This window comes from Rattus norvegicus, chromosome 3, assembly GCF_021556685.1.
Source record: "Rattus norvegicus strain SHRSP/BbbUtx chromosome 3, alternate assembly SHRSP_T2T, whole genome shotgun sequence".
NCBI lineage: Eukaryota > Metazoa > Chordata > Mammalia > Rodentia > Muridae > Rattus > Rattus norvegicus.
This window is the reverse complement of record NC_141536.1, coordinates 55885397-55901411: the sequence shown is the minus strand read 5'-3', so window position 1 is coordinate 55901411 and position 16015 is coordinate 55885397. Positions and strand designations below refer to the sequence as shown.

At 46.5% G+C, this 16015-nt stretch overlaps 1 protein-coding gene across 4 annotated transcripts in view; it reads right to left on the bottom strand.

The window, feature by feature from the left end:
* The window catches only part of Itga6 (integrin subunit alpha 6), a 71641-nt gene that overhangs the window by 9562 nt on the left and 46064 nt on the right, over positions 1-16015 (bottom strand). For all 4 annotated transcript variants that reach the window (XM_087646487.1, XM_087646495.1, XM_087646490.1 and 1 more), the window contains 14 exon segments: positions 13211-13309; positions 12909-12970; positions 8840-9000; positions 8559-8702; positions 6558-6673; positions 6273-6462; positions 6098-6181; positions 5920-5999; positions 5693-5770; positions 5503-5605; positions 4148-4321; positions 1510-1608; positions 1308-1418; positions 1124-1222 (listed from right to left, as the gene is read on the bottom strand). In XM_087646487.1, the coding sequence (XP_087502613.1) occupies positions 1124-1222; positions 1308-1418; positions 1510-1608; positions 4148-4321; positions 5503-5605; positions 5693-5770; positions 5920-5999; positions 6098-6181; positions 6273-6462; positions 6558-6673; positions 8559-8702; positions 8840-9000; positions 12909-12970; positions 13211-13309 (1600 nt within the window).

The window sequence follows — 16015 nt, the reverse complement described above, 5'->3', positions numbered from 1 at the left end:
CCAACCCGGCTTTACAGTTCTTAATAACTTTCCCCTTTGGATTCATTAAGCTTTATGCATTTTCATGGGAGTGGCTTTCTATAGGTGTCTCATTCACCGTGTGCCAAAGGCAGAAAGGGTTCACACTCTACTGGTACAGTGAGCAGTACAGAGGCTACGTCAGCTTGCCAACTGTCAAAACATGTACCCCAATTTACATTGTAAAGCCCCCTTTTATTGAACAACAGTATAAATCACCTGGCGAAGGGATTGTCACGACTTTTATAAAACTTAGTATCAAAGGCACTATGCGCCCCATGCACATAAAAGCCCATCTTATAAAGGCAAAGGAGTGATGGTTTGTATATGCTCGGCCCAGGGAGTGGCACTATTAGAAGGTGTGTCTCTGTGGGTGTGGGCTTTAAGACCCTCATCCTAGCTGCCTGGAGGTCAGTCTTCCACTAGCAGCCTTCATTCAGATGAAGATGTAGAACTCTCAGCTCCTCCTGCACCATACCTGCCTGGATGCTGCCATGTTCCTGCCTTGATGATAATGGACTGAACCTCTGAACCTATAAGTCAGCCCCAATTAAATATTGTCCTTACAAGAGTTGCCTTGGTCATGGTGTCTGTTCACAACAGCAAAACCCTAACTAAGACAACACGTGTCTGAAGTTCTCTGAATTTGAAACCCCTAGAACGAATATCTCATTGCCCAGAGAGTGCCGTACTGACTTCCACCTGGTGTGTGTGTGTGTGTGTGTGTGTGTGTGTGTGTGTGTGTGTGTGTGTGTGTGTGTGTAGCACTTGGGATTGAACCTAGGGTGGTGGCAGGAGGCATGAGCCACATGCCCCCTTTAAACATTTTATTTTGGAACAGGGCTCCACTAAATTACCCAGGCGTGCCTTGACCTCACTCTGAAATCCACACAGACTAAAATAGTGACCGTCTTAGCTTCCTGAGTGGGTTAATTTTTTACTTCCAACAATTCTATTAAAATACAACCTCAAACGGCAGAACCTCAAACCGTCCCTTAAGGAGCAACAGGACCTGAGGGGTATGAGTACCAAAGAAGATGACGTCAGGTCGTAGCCATCGTGTAGCGAAGTGGCCAGCCCTGAGTCTGAGGGAACCGGATCTCACCTGAGTGCCCGCATGAGGGAGCTTGATATTCTGAGCGGCGGCGGTCACATCTATGGACGCCCTCACGAGGATGTCCAAGTAGTTCAGTTTGGAATATTCCTACGGGCGACGAGAGAGGTGTTAGGAAACCGACAAATGTCCTGCCATTGGCAGTAGCAAATTCCTCCAGGAGGTAGAGCCACACCTCTAGAAACGTGCTGTTCCACAGCCTGGAGCGTAGAACGAGAGAGGCCTTGCTGTCCAGCCCTCGCAGTGGACACCTGATGTTCACACACCTCACGTTGACGCTGCAGTTCTAAAGAGGAGACTGGTGGTCAGAACCCACGCTTCTGGGAAACCATCCCTTGTTCGCACAGGGCACATCCACGGCCTGGAAAAATACTCACGAGGGTCTGGTATTTTCTTTCGGAAAATAGAGAAAACTTCCTGCTGTCGTCTATCTGTTTTTCAGGAAGTTCCCGCTTCTTTCTTGAGTTGTGAGACTCCTAAAAGTGATATTCAAAACAGACAAATGCTATGTACATCTGCCTGTTATATAAGCCTCCCAAACAAAGCCAAATTTATAGCATTGGTAGTATTCAGTCCCCTCCCTCACTGTGTGGCCCACTTCAGTGCCAGCAGCCCACAGGCATGGAGGCAATGGTTAGGAGCTACGGTTTGTTCTAGCATGGGGCACTATGAGAGTATTCACCTTCTCATGCTTCTTTTCCTGTCCTGTGATAAGACACCCTGACATAAGAAGAGGCGTGATGGTTTGTGTACACTTGGCCCAGGGAGTGGCACTGTTGGGAGGAGTGGCCTTCTTGGAGTAGGTGTGGCCTTGTGGGTATGGGCTTTAATACCCTTGTCCTAGCTGCCTGGAAGCCAACATTCTGCTAGCAACCCTCAAATGAAGATGTAGAACTCTCAGCTCCTCCTGCACCAGGCCTGCCTGGATGCTGTCATGTTCCTACCTTGGTGATAATGGACTGAACCTCTGAACCTGTAAGCCAGCCCCAATTAAATGTTGTCTTCTTAAGAGTTGCCTTGGTCATGGTGTCTGTTCACAGCAGTCAAACCCTATGACAAGGGGCTTGTTTTGCTTCAAGGTTCCATCATGGTGGAGGAAGGTGAGGAGGTGAAGGCAGCTGGACACATGGCATCCACAGTCGAGAAGCAGGGAGTAATGTATGCTTGGCTAACTTTCTCCTTTCCATACATCCAGGATCCCAGACCAGGGATTGGTGCCATCGACTCTAAGGGTGGGTCTTCCCACCTCAAGAATCATTATCAAAATAATCCTTCACAGGCATGGCCGGAGGCTAAACACCCTCTAGGTGTGCTTAGTGTCTCAGGGTCTGCGGAGGCTACCACCATTAACCATCCCATCTTCCCTCCCATCATCAAAAGCAGAGAAAAGGTAAAAACCAGCAAGTATTACGGCCATTTTAAGTTCATCAATGGGGAATCACAAGTCTGTTTATTTAAGTAGTTTTTCCTAGTGTGATACTGAAACTCAGAGAAAGAAAAAGATACCTCTTCTGATCTTGTTTCTCCACTCAACCACAAGTACATCAAACTGTTAGTCTACTGAGACCAGACCTACCCCACCCCAGCACTCAGTGTCTGCCAGAGGAGACAGCACATATGGAATGTGGAAACCCATGAAGGACAATAGGAAAGCACAAGACCCTTTGTATGATCAACTCAGAGAGGAGCATTGAAAATTGAAACAGATAAGAACTTTTAACATCATGTCCTCCGTATGCAAGCCGAGTTTCTCTTATTAGCAATGTTTAGAGCATTTTGGATTTACAATTGCTGCAAAGGGACAGTCAGCATGTAATGTAAGAATAGAAGTAACAGGTCATTACGTTTCTCAATGTCGGTGAGTCAAGGAGCATGCTGTAAGCTCCCATAATACCCAGTCACTTCAGTATTTAAAAAAAGAAGGCTGGAGATGCAGCTGAATTGGCAGGATGTGTGCCTAGAATACATGAAGCCCTGGATTTGAGCCTAGCATGCATGGCCTAGCATGTACAGGTGTAACAGCACACGCTGTAATACCGGTACTTGGGAGGTAGTGGCTGGAGGATCAAGATGTAAAGGTTCACGGCCAGCCTGGGCTATATAAGATCTGCCTCAAAAACAGCCAAGCCAGGCACCACGGTGCATGCCTTTAATCCCAGCCCCTGGGAGACAGAGACAGAGGGATCTCTGAGTTTGAGGCCAGCCTGGAGAGTTCCAGGACAGCCAGGGCAACACAGAGAAACCTTGTCTCAAAACAACAACCCTCAAACCCCAACCAAACAACAGCCAAACCCCTGAGAATCTAAAAGACAAGTGACAGCCATCAATGGACAATGGAATCATTGTGGGGTAGGGGACAGTAAAAACTATCTCAAATTTTTCTCAAGAGAATACACATAGTGCTCAGTCTGGTAGTGTCACACAGTAAGGGACTCTATGAACACTTACTTTTTTTTTTAAAAGATTTATTCGTTTACTATATATAAGTACACTGTAGCTGTCTTCAGATATACCAGAAGAGGGAATCGGATCTCTTTACAGATGGTTGTGAGCCACCATGTGGTTACTGGGAATTGAACTCAGGACCTCTGGAAGAGCAGTTGGGTGCTCTTAACCACTGAGCCATCTCTCCAGCCCAACACTTACTCTTAGTAAGAATGAAAGTGTTCAAGGTCATCTGCCTCGGTACAAAGGCCTCGGCAGTGCCTTCCTAACGCTCTGTGCAATTTACGTCCACTGCCTCGTTCCCAGGGGATGTTCTCCTTACTTAGCTTATTGGGTCGTAACACTTTAGGAACCATCCTTCATCTCAACAAGTGGACAAGTGGGTGTCCTTAGTCTGACTGGCTTACTCAGCTATGATGAGAAAACTGTGACACCCAGAGAAAAAAAGTCAACACGCCACAGTGTGGCTTCCCTAGCAGAGTCAAGTCTACCCCACGCTCTCCGGGGTGGGGTTGGGGCTGGAGGTGAGGAAGGGGGACGCGCAGGAAACACGTCAACCCGTCAACATACCTTCAGCTTGAGGAAGTTTATTTCATTGTGTGGCTCACAGACAACCTGCTCCAAACCTTTGGATTCGACCTTCATCAAATAAAGCAACCATTTGCCATTGCTAATCTCCTTGGGCCACTGGATATTCAGGGTTGCCGTGCCGAGGTTTTTAAGAGGTTTACCCAAGTTAATCACCTGTCAGGAAACAACATACATCGCTACAATATCATCCTTTTAAGGCAAAGTTAAGTAGTGCTTCCTACTGCCTACAGGCTCAATACCCGGCATAATCCTACAAATCCCGCCAATGGATCAGGAACAGAGTGTGCAAAATAGACAGCTGTACTTAGAAGACTCTTGTCATATAAACAGGAGGGGGAAATGGTCAAAGAGGAAGGAATGCTAGCTCAATCCACGAGTATCTTGTTTCACAAACTCCACAGTGCAGATGCTATAGTATGTTCCTGTCAGCACAAGGAAAGCCCTGGGCGCACGTGTGAACTCTTCAGTGAGCCGAGGACAGAGCCTCTGCTACGGCCAAGGCACCCATAACCCCACTTCTGGAAAGCCTCCCTACTGTGCAAATGAAGTTGTCTCTGCCATCAGCCACATAGGGAAGGCTATGGGGAACCGCATGACAGCTCAGAGCCAGTGCTGGGAGTCGAGCAGCTTTGTACAACAGGGGTCCAGAGTGAGCAGGCAAGAGTGGCCTGCCTGTACTACCGAGCAGAGTTCTAATCCCCATCTGACAGACTACAGAGCTCGTGTCAGCCAGCATTCCTTGAGAGACCGTGCCTCTTTAGCGTGCTGGGTTAGGGACATGTCCACTCTTGCCATTTCGGGCTTTAAGCTCAATGCCCACCAGCATTTCAGGAACTCAATCTGCACCACGCTGACCTAAGTCCACGTTCAGTGTGTTAAACTGGACCCGGAGTCGCTGTGGATGCCCACCCTGAGCCCGCCATCTGTCTGCCTCCTTTGCTGGCAGATACCAAGTCTCCTCCCACCACCACAAAATTGGGCCTGCAAGAGGGAAGTAAATGGGACTATTCCTTCAGACAAGAGCATCAGAAAGATGACTTTCTAACAAAGAAAGAAATGAATTGCACATTCTGAGGTCAACTACAAATTAACTTAGAACTTTTTCTGTTCTATAGACTCTGAGGGAAAAGAAATTTTAAGGGTTACTTCTTGTCCATACTGCATGCACATTACAACTCCCAAAAGTTACTACTCTTTACTTGGGAGGATAAGGTTTCCACTGTCTCAAAACAGGCAAACATTCTCAACTGAGTGTTTCCTTAAGATGTTTGCGACTGATCATTGATTAAAACGACATGTCGACATCGTGTCTGGGACCGATGGGTCGACCTTACCCTGAATTCATACTCTATTAAACTTCCTACTTCATCTTCAGACTTCATGGCCTGCTCACCAACAACTGTACCTCCAAAATACACCTGCGAAGGCTTAGCGACTCTGTCAAATTAAAAAAACACCCGTTTCAGTGAGAATTATAAATGGTTCTTTCAAACATTGATTTGTTATGCCAAACACAACACTTACCCAGAGACCGATAAAAGCAATTCAATAACCACTTTTGCTTTCGCTGTAATTGGAGCCAAATTATCCTGATTGCTTGTTCTGAAAATGAAAGGGGAAACAATGGGGTTTTATTTGAACAGTCAGCTTTCTCATTACAATTACATTTCTTTTATGAGTTAGATCAGCGCTAATTCAGCAGCTCTAGGGTTCTCCCAAAGTAAGAATGGAAGGGTTGAAGTAACTCTTACGTTTCCAACTTCAGATTAATATCCAGATCTGTGGTGTCAAAGGTGACCTCGGTGGTACTTAAAATCAGATAAAAAGTAACCTGAAAAATACATGTGAAGAGTTGTTACCCAGGGCTGGGCCTCCGGGCATAGCACTGGTATTCGGAACAGTAAAGCGGGGTGTGGAGGCATCACCTACACTGGAATTTCTCTTGAAAGGATTTCCGAGCTCACAGTCAGCTTGGGAGCCATTCTGGTTGGCAACACAGCTCAGCTGCTTCTCCTACGGCAGAAAAGGCTTTGGGGTCATGGCTTGTTCCTGTGCTCTGTGATACTGGTTTTTCCCTCCCTGCTGCTTCCTCAGAAACACTTACAGGGAAAGCCCTCAGCTCTCTGTAGGCGGAATATGTCAGGGTGTCTGGAAACGTTGCGATGAGTTTGGCTTCGTGGGCATCGTCACCATCTTTCCGGGGATTCCTTGGATCAGAAGGGCCGTTGGTCACCGTTATTTCCAGAGCTATATCTTTCTGATCTTTTAGGACTAATTCTGGGATGCCTTTCTGACTATTAAAAAGGAAGAGAAAGAGACAATCAACCCACGTTCGGTTCCTTTTGTAACCAAAGTCTAGAGGTCTATTACTTCTGCTTGTGATTCTTACATTGGAAGGTAAGAGAATTTGTCTTGATTTCCTTCTCGGGTACCAAATTTATACTCTAGCTTAAGGTTGCTGTTACAGACATTGTCGTCTCCACATCCTTCCTTTAAGAAGTGGACCTGGAGGGAAGCAAACACAAAGATGTAAGTTCCTAAAGGTCTTCACAGTCTGCATCCCTGTGGTCTTTTACCCTCCTTTGTCAAACAGCCTGGGTCCTACTCTATCAAAGTGACATTGACCAGGTCAAGGCGGTGGGGTGCAGCAGAGCACAAGCCCCCACCAAGCCTCGGGGAATCTGAGTTCCAAACCCACCTCTGACACCTGCTGGGCTGTGTGGCTTTAGACACTTTTCATTCTGGCTTGATCAGATCATGGTCTCACGTAGGGGAGCCCTTGAAGGGGAGCTGTTTCAGTATCACGGCCCTATGCTCCCTGAAGTGAGCTATATATTTTAACTCATTTAACCGTCACAACATTCTACAGAGACCCTATCCTTCTGAGCCCATTGTACAGATGAGGAAAACCTAATTAGGAACAAGTTCTCCTCTTCCTGTTATGTTTAACTTGGCTCAGGAGCTGGAATTGTGCACAAGAACTAGTAACACAGTAACAGTGTTTCACATCACAAGACACGAAGGGTAGAAAAACATGACTAATCCTAACTGGTGACCAAACAACCAACAAAGGGTAGCGTTAGATTGAAAGCAGTGAGTTCTTTTTCAAAGCTAAGGGTAAGGAACTGTACCGGGGCCTCAGTTACCATTTCAGCAGTAGCTGGATTTTTGTTGTTGTTGTTGTTGTTTCGGTTTGGTTTTGGTTTTTATGAAGACAGTGTGTCAGGTAGCCTAGGCAGGCCTTAAAGTTGCTATATAGTCAAAGATGGCCCTGAATTTCTGGTCCTCCTGTCTCTACCTCCCAAGTGTGGGCATTACAGGCATGGACCACCTTGCCATTTTTATGTGGTGCTGGGGATGAAGTCAAGGCTTTGTGCCAGGCAAGCACTCTACCCACTCAGCCACATCTGCATTCACCAACTGGATCTTGACAGCTAGCACGTGGTGTCACAGCAAACGTGCTAAGCATTTGGGAGGCCCTGGGTATAATTCCCAGCACCAAGACAGTGACCAAGATGATGCTAGTAATAGCCAGGCTGTGGAGGCACACGCCTTTAATCCCAGTACTCAGGAGGAGGAAGAGGAAGGTGGGTCTGAGTTCGAGGCCAGCCTGGTCTACAGAGCAAGTTCTAGGACAGCCAGGGCTACACAGAGAAATCCTGTCTCAAAACAAAATAAAAAGATGATGACGACGATGACAACAACAACAGCAGTAATAACAACAACAATGCCGGATCAAGATGTCATACTTCACTAGGCTCATTTCTACTCTGTCCTAGCGCACACATCCCATATCATACGACATATCCAGCAGGCCACGGAATACACGTTCCTATAATGACTAAGCTGCATTAGACACTGAAGTATTTCGTTGTGATTGGGTTTTTTTGCTTTGCTAAGTTTTACTCTATTCCTTAATTTTAATAATAGACACGTATCATACTGTGTTGTTCTCAGTAGAATAAAGTATGTCAACTACAGGAGAATGAAGTTTGGTTAATTATAGTCTCGGTAAGTACCAGGGACCAAAAACAATGAAGAAAACAATGAAGAAAAAGAAATCTGATCCCCAAAACCCATCTTAGGTTTTTAATCTTCACTGCCAATTTGAGAGACAACTTCTCAGAGGCCAATTATGTGCATAGAAATAAGAAGAAGTGTTTTTGTTGATTATTTTTTCTTAAGGTCTCACCTTGCACCCTGGTTGGTCTGAAATTTGCTGTGTAAATCACACTGACCTTGACCTCACAGAGATCCTCCAGCCTCTGCCTCCGAGTGCTGGGATTAAAAGCACACACACGGCCACCACACCTGGCCATACATACCTGCCACAGGAAGTGGCCTGCAAAACAAACCCAACACTGGCAAAAGAGAAAGCCAAGAAGCTCACATCTGTCTGCACTGTTTTGGCTTCATTTGAATTCAAGATGGGAAGAACTTCTGGAAGTGAATTCACCCGCCGTCGAGAGCTGGGCTCCTGGATCTCCACAGAAGCCGTGATGGGGATGGGGCGCAGCTTGTCTCTGATGTTTTCCTGCAAAGGGCGCAGTGACACAGTCAGTGTGCTCAAATGCGAACGGACCTCCAAAACGATGTCAGCGCAGAGATGAAGGTTCAGAAACCAAGCGTCCCCCAGGACACCCGAGCCCTGGTCGGGTGCCACACACTCACCTGCAGCCAGAGCGTCTCCTCCATGCATGCCCGCTGCTTCTGCCTGTTCAGGGTCAGCTCCTGAGTATACTTTGGCTCAGAACCTTGGTTTCGAAACTGAACTCTTGACGACAACCCTGACTTTCTTCTTTCTTTTTCAGCTTCAAGAATACCCAAAATTGCTAGGTTGGGATGAACAAAATGGTGTTAGCTTAAAGGGCATCTACGCACCCCCTGAGCAACAGATAACGAGTTCTTTTACAGCGCTCCGCCCCATAACCTTTGCTTCTCAGAATTTGGGGACCTTTGAGGTGTTTAATCCAACTTGTTTCTTCCCAACGCTGTTACTATTTTAAAGTTAAATTCTCACTGGACCACCTGGGGGAGCTCAAGAACAAGCTAGAACCTTCTTCTGCTGAAGCTAGGAACCAATCACTTTCTGGCTGAATTTCAGGAACTCAAAGAGTACTAAAGATAACTGGAAATAGCCAATGTTCCTGCCTCAGGACTCTTTCAGCCTGTCCTCCACGACCTTAGGTCTTTGCTATTTGAAAAGGTGTCTGAGAAAGCAGGCTCCTACAAGCTGAGCTGGTTGGTATTTGCATTTTACAGAGACACCTGGGAACAAAGGGAAGGACTGCCATGAAATCACAGCTAGCTTCAGCTACAGTGTGAGTCTGTCTGGAAAAACAGATAGAAAGGTGGATAGATAGATAGATGAATAGAGAGATAGACAGACAGAGAGACAGACAATAGACGGATGATAGATGACAGACAGATGATAGATAGACAGATGGACAGACAGACAAATTGGACTGACATTTCTTTCAGTAGCTGGAAGCCAGGTGTTTAGCATAACCCAGCTTTCATACGTAAGTCTGTAGCCTGCAGCAGAGGTGGCTGGCTGCTCAGTGCCTCGGATTATGCAGCTTGGAGGCAGGCCAGATCTGGCCGTCAGAAGCTCACTTCTGGACTCTGGAATGCATTCCTCACTGGGTCACTGGATGAGGCTACTAATTATGCTTCTCATGGGCCAATACTTCAATCACTTACATTCATTAAGCACTTGCTAAAACCATCAGAGGAGAGAAAGCGCAGGAGCGTGCACAGGAGCGTGCACAGGAGCGTGCACAGGAGCGTGCACAGGAGGTCAGGCACAGCAAACAGCCTCCAGGAAAAACTCTGTTCCAGAAAATGGAGACAGCAAGCATTCTACCATTCATGCTAGGGTGAAAGAGATCTTGTTGAGGGTTTGTTGCTTGTTTGAGACAGATTTCATGTAGCCCTGGTTGCCCGGAACCATTTCTCCTTCCTGCACATCCTGGGTGCTAGAGTTACAGGCATGCACCATCGCACCTGGTTTTATACAGTGCTGGAGTCGAACCGATGCTAGAGTTACAACAGGACTCTGTGCACACTAGGCAAGCACTCTACTAAGGGAGCTACCTACACTCCTGCCCATGAGGCTGTGTGTGAATGTCCTCTTCGTAAGCATCGGAACGGAAGTTCAAAACCATGTAGCAAGGGTCAGCAGCATCCACAGCTCTAAGTCTCTACCTGACACACAAAAGCTGACTGCTTTATACTGAAGCTTGGGGGCCAGTTCTCACTGTCCTTCCCCCTCTGCACTGGTCCCTCTCCCCCTCCTCTCTACCCTCCCCAGCTCTGCCTAACTAAGCCCTAATCCCTCTTCAGATCTTGACCCAGGCTTTATCCAAAAAGCCTGCATGGCTCCTCCTGAGTCACTGAGAAAATTCTGCCTCCAAACCCTCAGAGACTACTACACTGAGACTTCCTGTCCTCCAGTGTAGAGAAACTAAGGACAAAGACTGCATCATTCTTGTTCACCACCAACTACTACAACACTTGATGAAAATATCTACAGGACAGGTGGATGGAATGAAGTACCTGGCCCCTATGCCACCCTATGCAGGGTGTGACTGATGCATGTGCATTTGCACACACAGTGTAATGATGTAATCTATTCACATAGGTAAGACCAAAATGTAGAAGCACTGACAGTTTCAATAGCAATTTCTCTGTCCATCTGAGATATTGTTAAATGTCACGGCTGCCAAACGGAATGCTTCTCGTTGTTGGCCTTCTGCAGCCTTGACATCATCCATTTATCACTGACCTGCAAACTTCACAATGAACCAGAGATGAAAGCGCCCATGCTGAGTGCCCCTCGTGGCAAAAGTACAGGAGGGTGTGGGTGCATTAAAACCGTTTATCTACCAAACCCACGCTGACCTTCTGTAACCTCCAGACAACTCACATCATCTTAAAATCCTTGCAGGTCACCTGTGCTGACCTTCTGAGGATCAAGCCAAGAAAACTCATTAAGGCTCAATTATAAATATCTGTATGTGACGTCCCACAAGAGGACGGCCAAGCTAAAATATCACGGTCCAACAGTAAGCCTACTTGTGGGATAGTGGGGTATGATTCTGAGTGTATTACACTTCTGCAGTTTACTTCGCTGTAAACTTCCTATTACTGTGGAGGTACAATGAGAGAGCTCCTCCAAGTGAAGTGGTCCACCCATCACAGGCATCAACGAACACCCAGGTAATGGAGTGGCTGCATACTATAAAAGAGACACACATAGTGTCAGATGTTGCAGTAGGGCTAGGAGAAAGCTTGTAACTCTCTCTATAAAGGCAGTTGTTGGATGAGCACACCAGTGAGATCTGACACCTATCCTCAAACAATGGTTTAAGGGGGGGAAACAGGAACAAAAAAATGTTTTCTCAGTTCTTCTCCCAGCACGAGAATCGAGTTTATTTTCATTTCTTGAGTTCATTACAAACGCAGGTAAAAAGCATCGAGGTGAAGAAGGTGTGTGTTTGCTTATCATTAGAAAACATACAACTGGGGGTTGGGTAAATGGCTCAGTTTGTAAAGTGCCAAGAAAACATGAGAAATGAGGACCAGCTAAATCTCCAGAGTATTGATTTTAAAGTCAGACACAGTGACATGCCCGCCACCTCAGTACCAGGGAGGTGGGGATGGCTCCAATCACAAAGTGTCTACTGTATAATCCTTAGGACATACGTTTGGATCCCCAGAGCCCATATGAAAATCCAAGAATGGTAGCCTGTGCCTATCAGCCCAGCCCTGGGGCTCACCTACAGCCAGCTTTCCTAAAGCAACGAGCCTCACTTTAATAAGAGATCTATCTCAAAAAATAAAAGTGGACAGCCAGCAATTACAGAAAACACCTGCAGATGATTCTCACTTCCACACACATGTGCACACATACTTACACACGCATGCACATGCTGTTCATCATGTAAGTACATGCATACACACACACACACACACACACACACACACACACACACACACTCAAATGCACATATGCACCAATGCAAATCCTACACTGAGTACCAGAGAAAGGAAGTGGAATCATTTAAAAGACAAAGTGCCTTCCATCTGCTTTTCTCCTTGATCAGCTTCATAACCCTAGACAATGATGACTTAGGGGCATCGTTTTAACTGACAGGAAAATTAAACCCAAGGGCCAAGGACTTGTCCTTTGCTGTGAGTCAGCCAGAGCTGAAGCCAGAAGCAGCAGCCAGGTCTCTGCTCCTTTGGACAAGCCTTCAGGCCCTCAAGGTCCTGTACTGAGCACAGCTTGGGTGATGGGGCAGCAGCCTCTGTGGGAGGGGCAGCAAGGCTGGTTAACTTGGCACGTGTGCCAGCTGCAGCTGCGTTCTGGCTCCCAGAGCTATCTTTCCACAACTGCCTCCCACCACCTCACACAACCACACAACCAATTTTCCACAGCGTTCTTCAGAGACTGAAAGGAAGAAGCTGTTGTGACAGCAGACAAGTGTTTTCCCAAGGCATTCCGTCCCAGACCATCTGCTCTGGAAAATTCGATGGGGACCAAGTGGAGAGCCTCCCTTCTCTCCTCATGCCTCGCCCGCCTGATTAAAGGGGAGACCACAGACAGACTTCATCCTCTAGACAAGACTTCACAAGTTCACTTTGGCCATTGCAGTTTTGTTTTCCTGTTATTTATACGGAACTTTCAACCTGGCAGAGAGAAAACGTTTTGTTTTTTAATGCACTGGGCACTTACATATTGGAGGGTTATAACCGGAGGGCTTCGCAGTATATTCAAAACAGGCTTTAACCTTGAGGCTGCATAAAATCAAACACATATTTCTTAAAAGATGCACTGTAGCAGTGGAAGACCCCACCCTGTCTGTCCCCAGCCCTCCAGTGTCCCCACTGCCCACTGGTGAGTAAACAATATGTCCGCCGGACAGCATCTCGGCTCACCCCTTTGTCCAGCACACCTTCTCAGTGGCTCGTCAGGTCAAACAAGTCATCACAAAGCTGAGAACTGAGCTGGCCCCCAGAATCACAAGAGGGACTCACCATATCCCGCTAGGTGACCCACACATGGATTTCTGGCGGAGGTCAATTCTGCTAGGAGTCACTGTGATGGTTTTCAGAATGTTAATCACTGGCCGGGATCTGTAAACAAGAGTGAAAACCCACCAAGGCCTTTTGTTATCTTTTGAGTCATTCACACATCAGGCAGTATTTGCAACAGCCCTGCCTCTTTAAAACCACAGAAGAAAGATGTGTGTAGGTTTGACTTCTTCCCCTACTATGGGAACCAATCAACTAATGGGTATAAACAATATTATAGTACTAAGACTGTACTATATTTAAAAACCATACTAATGCATGCAATGTCTTCAAGCAAATACTTTTCCATTAAACACACTCTCACCCCAGTGATCGTGCAAGTTCTTTTCAGACATGTTATCTGTTTCTGTTACGAAAACCGCCTACTGTCAAATATAAAAATATATTCTCAAATAGGAGCTTTTTTTTTTTTTTTAATGTTAACTGTTCTTTGTGGAAGTATGTCTCATTCATTAACATCTGGGGGAGGGAACTCGTCCTAACATATAAATATGATTCATTACCTGTTGTGGTGCTTAACTACGACAATGTAATGGCCTCTATGTAATCAATCATCACCAGTAGCCATGCTAACAACACTGTACAGAAATCCGTTTACACTTGAGTTTACTTATGGATAAATCCCCAGCAGCAGAGCTTCCACGAACATGTGTGTTCAAAGCCTCAGGAAGCAGAGGCTGGAAGGATGTTATAAACTCCAGGCTAGTCTAGCCTATATATGGAGTTCCAGGCCAGCTAACAAGAATCTGCCTCACTACATAGATAAACAAATTACTTTGTTTTATTTAGTTTCCAAAAACGGATACACACATATATAAACGTATACAAAAGAGCCAGGCATAATGGCACAAGTTTGCAATTCCAGCAACTTGAGGCAGGACTGTAAATGTGAAGACTTCTTGAACTATACAAGTTCAAGGCCAGTCAGTGAGACCCTGTCTGCAACTCGATACGTACCAATCCACCTCCCCTCCTCTCCCTCCCAGCTCCCACACCCAGCCGAACTGCTGTTCAGGGATTTTAGATTGCACCCGTGAGTGAGATCATGTGACACTGTCTTTCCGTGCCTGGCTTGTTTCACTTAACACAGTGTCTAACCCCATCACACCATAGGATGACAGGACTTCTTTTTTTGGTTCTTTTTTTCGGAGCTGGGGACCGACCAGGGCCTTGCGCTTCCTAGGCAAGCGCTCTACCACTGAGCTAAATCCCCAGCCCCGAGGACTTCGTTTTAATAGCTGAACTGCGTCCCCACTGTGCATACGCACATTGTCTTTATCCGTCAGCTGACGCTTAGGTTGTTTCCAGAAACGCTGTAATTAATAAACATGGAGGTGTGGGAATCTCTTGCAACTTTCACTTCCTTAGCTGATGTATCTGCTGGCTCATAGGAAGTTCCTTTACTTTCTTTAAAGAAACAACCTCCACACTGCTTTCCAGGATGGTTCTCACCAATGTAAGCAACGCCTTTGTCTACACTTAGGCCAGCGTTCACTACCTCTGTCTTTCTGGGAAAAGCTATTCACTGGCGTACGGTAATACATGTGTTTTAATTGCACATTTTTTTTCCTTTTTCTCCCCTTCCTAGTGAGTGACAGCTACCATGGGAGGCAGGGAGCCCCAGCCTCAAGGACAGAGCAACTTCCAGGTCCCCAGCCTCAGGTGTGATTCAGCTACTGTTGCCGTTGCAGTGTAAGCTGACTTAATGAATTCCTTAACATAGACACATTCCTCCCACTGGTGCTGCTTCTCTAAGGAACCCTAGATAATACAAACATGCGCCTTCCTTTTCCCCCGTGTGCCTTCCATATCTTTCCAAATTAATTCTCGGCATTTGTGGGCTTCTATGTCAGGCTATGAGCATTTGTCACTTTATCCGTTACTGGGATAAAGTAACACGACAAAAGCAACCCAAGCAACGTATGCTGGCCCACAGTTCAAGAGGATCATCCCACCACAGCTGGGAAAGCCACAACGGGGCGTGGGGTGGGGTGAATGCACATGTTTTAATGAAAAATAATTTTAATAACCTCCAAAGATTTATACTGAGACACCTAACATGTGGCTGCTAACAGGTGTTTTCCCTGTGTTGGAATCTTCCGTTCTCCACCTTAAGAACAGATTAACATCTGGGTATGGTGGCACACATCTGCTATCTTGGCCGTTGGGAGGCTGAGGCCATCTTGGGCACATGGTTAGACTCTGTCTTTAACAAAGCCCCACAGTATCTCTGCAAACAGAAACGTGAACCCTTAACCATTCCTCATCTCTGCTGTGCTTCAAACCCACAAACAATATTCTAAGTCCTACCCTTCGGTTCTGCTCTTTACCTGAAAACAGCTTTCTCCCTTATGCTCTTCTCTGGCTCTGGTGTAGACAGAAGAAGACAGCAGAGGCTTTGGCTTGAGCCTGTCATAGGCACAAGGAGCACCAGCGCCTGGTGGCTGTGTGCATGGAGGGAGAGGGGCAGGATGGGAAGAGTCTGGCTCACCTCTCACCTTCACTGCTCCCTCCAGAACTAAGAGTGAGTATATCGTTTCACTACCATGAGGATCCAGCCAGGTCCCTGGGGAGCTTGTTTTTAATAGGAAAATGCTCTCCAAACCCCAGATAGCTCTCTCAACCCTCTGGAATCTATCTATTGGTAGCTGGAGAGGGTGCAAGCCCATTCACCGGGAAGGCAGGCACCAGGAGCATTGACTACTCCTACATACCCCATCTCCCCACGTTTCCTAGTGACCTTATCCT